The following is an 8,598-nucleotide window of genomic DNA, read 5'->3' as shown; positions in this document are numbered from 1 at the left end:
CGAGAGGAGTAGACAGCGGGCCGGTGGAACCGACGAGACAAGGGGGAGCCACCCCCAGAGTCCATCGACCCACCTAACACACACGATCAGGCAGCGACGTCTCAGCCGATGCCAGCGGCCACAAGAGGTGACTTTCGCGGGCAACTTTACATCCTGCAGACGACCGTCAGATATGCCACCTCCAGTCAGCGTGCAAAAGGTACTTACCGAGCTGAACTCATTGATCACCGCTGTGCTCTACGCTCTGCGTCGCTGAACGCGTAGTGACAGGGAAGGTGGTGACGTGCTTGGTTGGTTCAGCTGGTCCATGTCCGCCGAATGACGCTACGGAATGAGCAAAGACGAGGATCAGGGCCACGAGACCGAGCACACATGAAGACGAGACATACCTGACTAGCATCTAGGGCCGTGAGGACAAGCCGGAGGAAGATGTCCGCATATGATGCTGCGTCTACTCGGTGTATGCGCCGAAGAGGTTTGACCAACGGGCAGCATGAGATACAGAGAAGGTGGCGACAGGGATGAGGAGGCATCGTCGTGTGATGCAGGCCTATATACTGCCAGAAGAGCGGGCTGACTGGATGTTCGGGCGGCTGACATATAGATCTTTTCACGGAGGATAACCTGCCCGCCGTATGACGATGCCTAATCAGGCAGGTGCTGTGGTTTGCATGTCAAGATCGTCCGAGCAAGGAGCCAAGATGCAGCGGGCCGCGGCAGGTATGTCCTTCCTTCATTCGTGTAAAACTGTCGCTTACGAGGCCCGAGAGAAAGAAACAGCTGCACTCGTTTGAACCAGGGTAGCAGAAGTTGGAGCGACAGAGAAGAACGGTTGATTGCAAGACCAGACGACTCGCGGTGCGAGAGAAGTAAGATCAAGAGCGCAGCCCAAGTTACTAGCGCTCATCGAATATCCGGCACGACAGCTCCGCGCGCGCGCGCCGGGATGTCCGACGTGTCCGTGGCCGCGAAGGAGCTCATCTGCTTGAACTCAACTGCTCTCACCACCGAACTTACCGCAATACACCTCCATGCCTCGTCACCCACCGCCTCAGCGCCTCAATGGCCACCCAAGGAGGAAGAGGGAACAGCACCAGGTTTGTTTGAGAGGCGCGCACCGCTCTCGGCAGGAACAAAAGCCAAAGCCTCGTGTGGGTGGGCAACACACTCCAGCACTTCCTTTTGTGCTCGAGCGCATCGCCGTCGGCTCCACCTGGTTTCCTCACCAAAGCGGTTCTGTCGGCCATATCCTCGCGCTTTGCCGTTAGTTGCCGTTTGGTAGATAAGCCGCATCCCCCGGAGGTGCCTCGGAGCTGAGAACTTACCTCCACCACTCCGCCACCGACATATTTTTCTGCCGGATCCCACACAATCTTCTTTGCTCCCTGGCTGCGCCTGGGATCCCTCTTTCTTCGCTGTCTTCTGCGACTGTATACTTGGGTGCGATAACCACCTCCTCTCTTTCAGCTTCGACCGCCATCCACCCCAGCCTCGGCCGTACTCACTAACGGGATGCGTCCTCACCTCCCCCTCCTCGCTTTCCTTTTGGTCAACGCCGTGCCTTCCGATGCCAACCTATTCGCACGCGGCACAGAGTCCCTGGCCCGCACAGCGAATCGCTTGCATCACCGCGCCGCCAAACGCAGTGCGGGGCTCGCAAAGGACCTCCGCCGCGCATTCTCCGGGATGTACTATCAGCAGGAGCTCGCTTCGACCGATAGCTCGCAGCGAGTCTACTGTGTCAACAACGCCAGCGGACCTACCCCCTCCGGGAGCGGCTCAAGTAACGCGAACGGTACATCCTCGTCAGCGCGGTCGTCAGCATCCAGCTCCGCGCATGCCAGCTCGTCCGGGACCGCTAAGGCTTCGTCAACAGCTCCATCTCCTTCATCAACCAGCTCAGCGCCATCGAAGTGGAAGCTCGTCCAGTCATACGTGCGTGTCCTTCAATCTCGTCTCCACGCGTTAAGCTCATAGGTTGACCCAGGAAGGAGATTCGTTCTTCGACGGCTGGGACTTCTTCACCGGCGACGACCCGACGCACGGCGTAGTCGACTACGTCGATCAGGGCACCGCAGTACGTCTTCCTTTCTCCCCTCATTTCTCGCCGCTCTAAACCTCCCCCCTCCAAAGCAATCCTCGAACCTCACCTCAATCAACTCGGCCGGCCATGCGATCATGCGCGTCGACACGACGCCCATCATCTCCGGCAACCGCAAGTCGGTCCGGATCACGACGTCCTTCACCTACACCGGCGCCCTCGTCCTCCTTGACGCCGTGCACATGCCCACCGGCTGCGGCACCTGGCCCGCGTTCTGGTCCAACGGCCCGGACTGGCCCAACAACGGCGAGATCGACATCGTCGAGGGCGTGAACGACTACGCCAACAACCAGGCGACGATCCATACCGCGCACGGGTGCACGATCCCCAGCGCGGACAGCGCGAAGCTCGGCATTTCTGGCGACGTCGTCGGGGGCACGAACTGCGCCGCGGCGGAGACGGGCAACGCGGGGTGCGGGATGACCGCGACGCAGAGCAACACCTACGGCGTCGGGTTCAACAGCAACGGCGGCGGCGTGTATGCTAGTGAGTGTCCGGCTCGGCTGGCGTGCCGGACGGAGCGTGGCGGAACTGACATGGATGGATGCAGTGCAATGGGTAGTCTCGTGACCAGACGTTCGGAGCTTTGAGCGGAAATGAAAAAACCGGGACTTTCCGCGCTCCTGAACGTCTGGTGGATCCACCCCCGTGACTCCCCGCTCGGTGACCTGTGTGACTTTCCTGCCTCTCTCCCGACGTGTCCGAGCTGTCTTGTCGCGCGCGCCTGCCTGCTTATCTCGCGACGTCTTTGAACTGCGCCGAGCCTACCGTCTGCTCGACGTCGATACTCCCGTAACCGGTACATCTCTCTGACTCTCGCGAGCAGTTGCTATACATCCCCCATACTCAATTCGTCTGTTATCCTCTGTCTCTCGTATGGGCAGACAGAGGAACTCTTCTAGTGCGCGCCTATGGACCCTCGCGGACCCGAGGCAGAACCCGATGAGCTCCACAACGGATGGGGAGCTCTTTTCAAAGACGACGAGGAGGACGAAGACTACGCCCCGTCCGAGTGCAGCAGCGACCGGCTTTCCGATGCGTCCGACTGGGATCCGATCGAAGCTGCCCCCGAGACTCCCATCCCGCCGATATACCGCCACAACACCCGGGTCATGCGCGAGCGCCTCGCGTTCTCGATTTCCCGCACGCGCACCAGCGTTGTCGACCGCGTTAAGTCAATTTTGGCTGTTATGGACTCCGTAGATATGAATCTCCCCATGCATCTCAGACCCTAAGGTCCAGTACGAGCGGAGCGCTCTTATGGGCAGCGAGGAGCTTCCCCGCATTCTCGAGCGCTGGTACAAGGTCCCTCACGCATCCTCCTCACGACACCATCATGTATGGCCCCAGGGCGCTAGGAAGGCTCTTGAGGAGTTTGCCCTGGAGTGCGTGGAGGAGATTGTTGACTGAGAGCTCGAGCCATTGCGCACAGTACAGGAGGTATGCAAGCTTGTAACTAGGACAGCGTGCAGCCGCATCGCGCACCGAGGGCGCCCTCCGACTTTGTCGGATTACTTTAACGGGGCGTCGGTATGTCACACAGGTCACCGAGCGGGGAGTCACGGGGGTGGATCCACCAGACGTTCAGGAGCGCGGAAAGTCCCGATTTTTTCATTTCCGCTCAAAGCTCCGAACGTCTGGTCACGAGACTATGCAATGGGTGGACAGCGGCATCTCCGTCTGGTTCTTCCCCCGCAACAACATCCCCTCCGACATCTCCGCTGGCTCCCCTACCGGGAACAGCTGGGGGACGCCCATGGCGTTCTGGCCCGCGACGGACTGCGAGCCCTCCAAGTTCTTCAACGCGCACTCTGCCATCTTCGATACCACCCTCTGGTACGTGGCTTCCTTCTTTTGTGCTATCCGCGTTCGCTGATCCGATCTGCCGACAGCGGTGACTGGGCAGGGAATGTGTGGAACGACGCAGGCGCGCCCGGTCAGGAGCAGAGCTGTGCCACTCGCGTCGGTGTCTCGACGTGTGAGGAGTTTGTGCAGAACAATGGAGCTGCGTTCGCCGATGCATGTACGTGTTGCCCCCCTTCTACCCCGAAGTACCCGCCTAACGCTGTTTACCGCAGACTGGGAAGTGAACTATGTCAAGATCTTCCAATAGAGGGCCTCTGAGGGCTATTATTGCCGTTGTTTATTTCCTTTGGGTCCCCGAGTATCATCCCTGGAGGTTCACTGGATTCATGCTGGTCACGATATAGATCACGACATCTCATGGGGGCATTTACGACGTAACATACACGTGTACTCATACCATAGAAGCCATGTAGTATTATTGTATTTCGCAGCGTGCCTCAAGATTCGGATGGGGCAATGTTGGATACGGAGCAATGACCACCTTGATAGCTCTGAGACAGATGAGGCTCAGGGTGATTGCGCTTCACACGCAGTTCAGCACGGCGCATGGCGAGCGGGTCCCATGTGTGGTGTCTTGTTCAACATAGCATACTACTGCATACATGAGGGGGCCGTTACGTGCTGCGTCGCCGCCGCCGAAGCGGACGTATGATGGGATGAGGAAAGAAAGAAGACCGAAAGCGATAGCAGGCAGGATAGCGAGGTGCTAATGGAGCTCATCGGGTCTATGTGGGACACCCTTACGGTCAACACCCGCTCGCTCCAAATCGTGACATGGGTGCATACCTTCTGGAAACCGATAGCAGCGGCCTTCTCGCGGAAGCACTGACGGCAGAGGTCAAGACCGTACTTGCGGATGAGACCAGCCTGGTGCGCACAGAGGCGGCTGTGGAACCCAGTATCAGCATACGTCCCAAGGACACCCTCCCTTGCTGCCCAGATCATGTCTGTGCTCCAGCAGAGCTGCCCTTCCCAGGGACAGGTCCCTGTGGTAAACAAGAAGGAAGACGGATGCTCACCACTGACGGCTGCCCTTGCCGAACTTGCGGGGGCGAGAGAACCAAACGGCGTCGTGGGTCATTTTGGATGGTCTTGAGGAGCGGAAGAACTGCAAGATTGATCGAGAACAGTTAGGTGAGAGCGAGTTCAGCCGTAAGCAACACTGTACGACACACCTTGTCCGGAGGATGAGCGGAGGCCGGTGTCGATGGGCGCGACGGTTTCTGTTGTCCTGTACAGTTCCCCTTGCGACAGATAAGGTTCGAGCGGAGTACCAATCGTGTTTGGACTTTCCCGGTGGCTGAGGATTCCTAATGCGGATAAAGAGCGCTTCTCTATATCCCTACAACAGTACTTACTTGCGTTCACCGAGAATATTGAAAGCTCCTGAATTGTTGGTCTAGCTATAGGAAACCCGCGGGCATGCATGTAGGATACTCGACACTTTGAGCCTGAGGCGCTCTTCCTGAACATAGAATAGAGACGCGGCAGAAGCGCGCGCGAACCAATCGCGACAGCAAGTCGGCATGGCACGGCACAGTCTCGTACGCGTATACGCAAGTTTCCGTTTGCAAGTGTGGACGGAAGTGTCATTATTTGTCATGAACGGACGTACTGGAACAAAGAAAATCACGGCTCTCCGAGGCTCACACCACACAACATCCACGCCACCCCTCTCGAACTATCGTCCCGCGTCCTGCGCCTCATTTCCTCGACCATGCGCAGCCCTCTCCGATTATTGGTCGTTACGACCAGAGAGAAGGGGTATGAAATTAGGCGGGAAGGACAGCGAACGAAAGAGAGAGGGAGCGAGAGGCCGGTGGGCGGCAGCCGTGGGAGGCCTGCGTCTACTACTAATGTATGTACTACTCAGTACGTACGGGGGGGCTTGGTGGAAGTGTACAGTATTTTGTGGTTCGGCGCACGCGGTACGGACCCCCGTCCTCGCTCATGCACGCGTGCGCGGGCGGAACTTCATCAAGCAGCCGTCCTGGGGGAACAGAGTAGCGATGATCCTGTATGAAGTACGACTAGTCAGCAACGCACGCGGACTAGCCATCGAGGGAGGGGGATGAAGATTGGGAAGCAGACACTCACTGGACCTTATCGCTCTTCTCCGTCTTGACGTGCTCCCAGTCCATGAGCATCACCGCGTCCGCGAGCACGAGCGCGATGTTCATCATCGCGTACTCGAGCCCGATGCACTTGTGCGGCCCGCTCCCGAACACCAAATAATTCTTCGGGTTCTGGTTCGCGCTCCCGTTCGGGTCCAGCCAGCGCTCCGGCCGGAGCTCGTCCGGCGCGGGGAACACCTCCGGGTCGTGCAGCGAGTTGTAGAAGCTCGGGATGACCATGCTCCCCGCGGGCACCGTGTAGTCGTCCGAGATCGGGAACGCCTTCAGCGTCTTGTACGGCACCATCGTCACCGGCGGCTTCACGCGCATGCTCTCACGCACGAACGCGCGCAGGTACGGCATGTCGTCGAGCATCTCGAGCGTGAGCGGCCGGTCCGGGTCGCCGCCACGCACGCGCTCCTGCTCCTCGAGCACCTTGCGGTAGATCTCGGGGTGGTCCGCGAGGTGTTGGAAGCCGTAGATGAGGCCGGAGGACATGGCGTCCTGCGAGGCGAAGAGGAAGGAGAACACGACCATCGCCATCTCGAGGTCCGAGAAGTCCTTGCGGCCCTTGTAGCCAGGCTCGCTCATCGTGCGCACCCAGTGGTCGAGCATGCCCTCGGGCTCCTTGCCCGCGGCCATGGCCTGCTTGCTCTTGGCAGCGGCGTTCTCAAGGTGCTTGAGCGCGATCTTGCGGCACTGAATCGCACGGTAGACCTTGGTTCCGGGGAGCGCGAGCGGGAAGTTGACGAGCTCAAGGGCGACGGTGATGTCCCAGTACCTGTCAGCAATTTCCCTGGCCGCAACATCGTCGATGTGAGGGCCACAGAACACCTTGAGCGAGGTCTCCATATTGAGGTCACGGCAGGTCATCATGATCGGCTTCGCCGAAGGGTCCTTCGCAGCATCGGCGAGCCACTGCTTGATGTATTTCCTCGTGATCAGGTCCTGAACGTGGGTGTAGATTCTAGGCAAATGGAAATCAGCATTTGCGGGAGAGATAAGCGGAGAAGCCGAGGAAATAGAAGAGAAACCCGATTCAGAGTCTCGCGGACATGGTCAAAGAATCATTGGTGCAGGCGTCACGGGGACCACAGCGGACTGCAATGCTGCCCCTGAACGTGATTCGACGTCTGAAACAGCGCGCCAAGAAGCGATGCCAGTAACCTAATCGGCACATGATCCCAGCAGGACAGCGCGAAGTCTGTGCTATGACGTCTCGTATGAGGCGGACGAGATGGATCTGGGTCATACAAGGCAGCATGCAAAGCATCGGAAACACGGGACCGGGGGATAGGATCGTATATAAACGAGAAGGCCGCAAGGCCAATCCGCGGACGTCTTTCCCCACTGCAATTCCATGAAACGTACTTGAGTCCCTAGCAAGGCGAGTCATATGTGCTTGCGGACTCCTGCACTTCGATGACGCATACATAGAGGATAACAGTAGCCGATGCACGTAAATGCTACGTGTAGTAGGCATATGTCGCGGAATTGACATGCGCAAGAGAGGAAGGAACAGATGGCGGAAAGAAGTTGAAGAAGACCGCTTACGTACCCGAGGGCCTTGCGAGTGAAGAGGGTGTTCAGGACCTTGCGGTATTCCACATGGACTTTTCCAGTAAGGAACACCCTGCAGCGCAACGTGACGTACAATTCAGTCGCAAGGCATATATGACGAACACAGCGAACGCGTCTCACCAGTTGTCGGGGCGGAGGATCTGCTTCGCGGAGTGGACGAGGCAAGGCTCGGCATAGCTCGGCGAGTTAAGGATCTTGCGCGAAAAGTCGTTGGAAGAGGCCATGACGATGAAGCTGCATCGCCGAAGGACAAGGTTTACGGCATCGGTAAATCGTTGTCGTCATCGCAGAGAAGGGTTCGGTAGAGTCGCGGCAGGTTCAGTGCAGCAAAGTTTGCGATAGCGCGCGTTGAGAGGAGCACGGGTTCAATAGCGGGATATAAATGGTCAGAGAGTAACTATAACGGGCGCGTGTATACGCAGCATATAGGCTCCTTACATGTTGAATACGCTGATGGCTGAGAGCGCGCCAGAGTTCCACTGCCTCATGTAGCCCTCCATGGTGGGCTTCATCGAGTCCGCGAACTTGCCGATGATGGGGATGGTCCAGCTGTCGCCGGGGAGGTGACGCTTCTTGTAGCGCCAGACGGATTGTTCAAGGACGAGGAGGCCGGCGACCACAGCGAGCGTCGTCCAAAGCCATGCCGCGGTCTGTGGGGACACGGTGAAGAGGGATGGGACGGGAATATGGCCAAGGGTGTCGGCGGTGAAAGATGGGATGGAGGCAGAGGCAGAGCGGTCTCTGAGCGCGGACGCCATGGCTTGAGGAGGCGGTCTTGCTCGTTGAGACAGAGAGTGAGCGGAGAGAGGCCGAACAAGGGACGACAAACCCCAGGCTGACAAGTATTTGCTCAAACAAGCTGCAACCAACGCCGACAGAGCCGACAGACCAACGCGCCGACCGGTCTTCACATCCTCGCTTTCCAGCCCTCCCATT

At 58.4% G+C, this 8,598-nt stretch overlaps 3 protein-coding genes across 3 annotated transcripts; 1 reads left to right on the top strand and 2 right to left on the bottom strand.

The window, feature by feature from the left end:
* Positions 1-1,512: 1,512 nt before the first annotated feature.
* DICSQDRAFT_67027 (uncharacterized protein) lies at positions 1,513-4,214 on the top strand (the record flags this gene model as incomplete). The annotated part of the gene is made up of 6 exons (XM_007368751.1): positions 1,513-1,935; positions 1,988-2,077; positions 2,134-2,577; positions 3,750-3,937; positions 3,994-4,124; positions 4,180-4,214. 6 exons carry the CDS (start codon positions 1,513-1,515, stop codon positions 4,212-4,214), a joined length of 1,311 nt encoding a protein of 436 aa, XP_007368813.1.
* A 469-nt stretch (positions 4,215-4,683) lies between these two features.
* Positions 4,684-5,048, bottom strand: DICSQDRAFT_149095 (40S ribosomal protein S29A; the record flags this gene model as incomplete). Its single annotated transcript, XM_007368750.1, has 3 exons — positions 4,684-4,692; positions 4,754-4,853; positions 4,987-5,048. 3 exons carry the CDS (start codon positions 5,046-5,048, stop codon positions 4,684-4,686), a joined length of 171 nt encoding a protein of 56 aa, XP_007368812.1.
* An 867-nt stretch (positions 5,049-5,915) lies between these two features.
* On the bottom strand, positions 5,916-8,420 carry DICSQDRAFT_66936 (cytochrome P450 sterol C22-desaturase; the record flags this gene model as incomplete). Its single annotated transcript, XM_007368749.1, has 5 exons — positions 5,916-5,982; positions 6,065-7,048; positions 7,640-7,714; positions 7,783-7,896; positions 8,101-8,420. The coding sequence occupies 5 exons, from the start codon at positions 8,418-8,420 to the stop codon at positions 5,916-5,918; spliced, it is 1,560 nt and encodes a 519-aa protein (XP_007368811.1).
* Between the last annotated feature and the right edge of the window lie 178 nt (positions 8,421-8,598).

Source organism: Dichomitus squalens (genome assembly GCF_000275845.1).
Source record: "Dichomitus squalens LYAD-421 SS1 unplaced genomic scaffold DICSQscaffold_39, whole genome shotgun sequence".
NCBI classification, from domain to species: domain Eukaryota; kingdom Fungi; phylum Basidiomycota; class Agaricomycetes; order Polyporales; family Polyporaceae; genus Dichomitus; species Dichomitus squalens.
The sequence above is the reverse complement of the archived record's forward strand: the minus strand, read 5'-3'. Positions and strand labels throughout refer to the sequence as shown.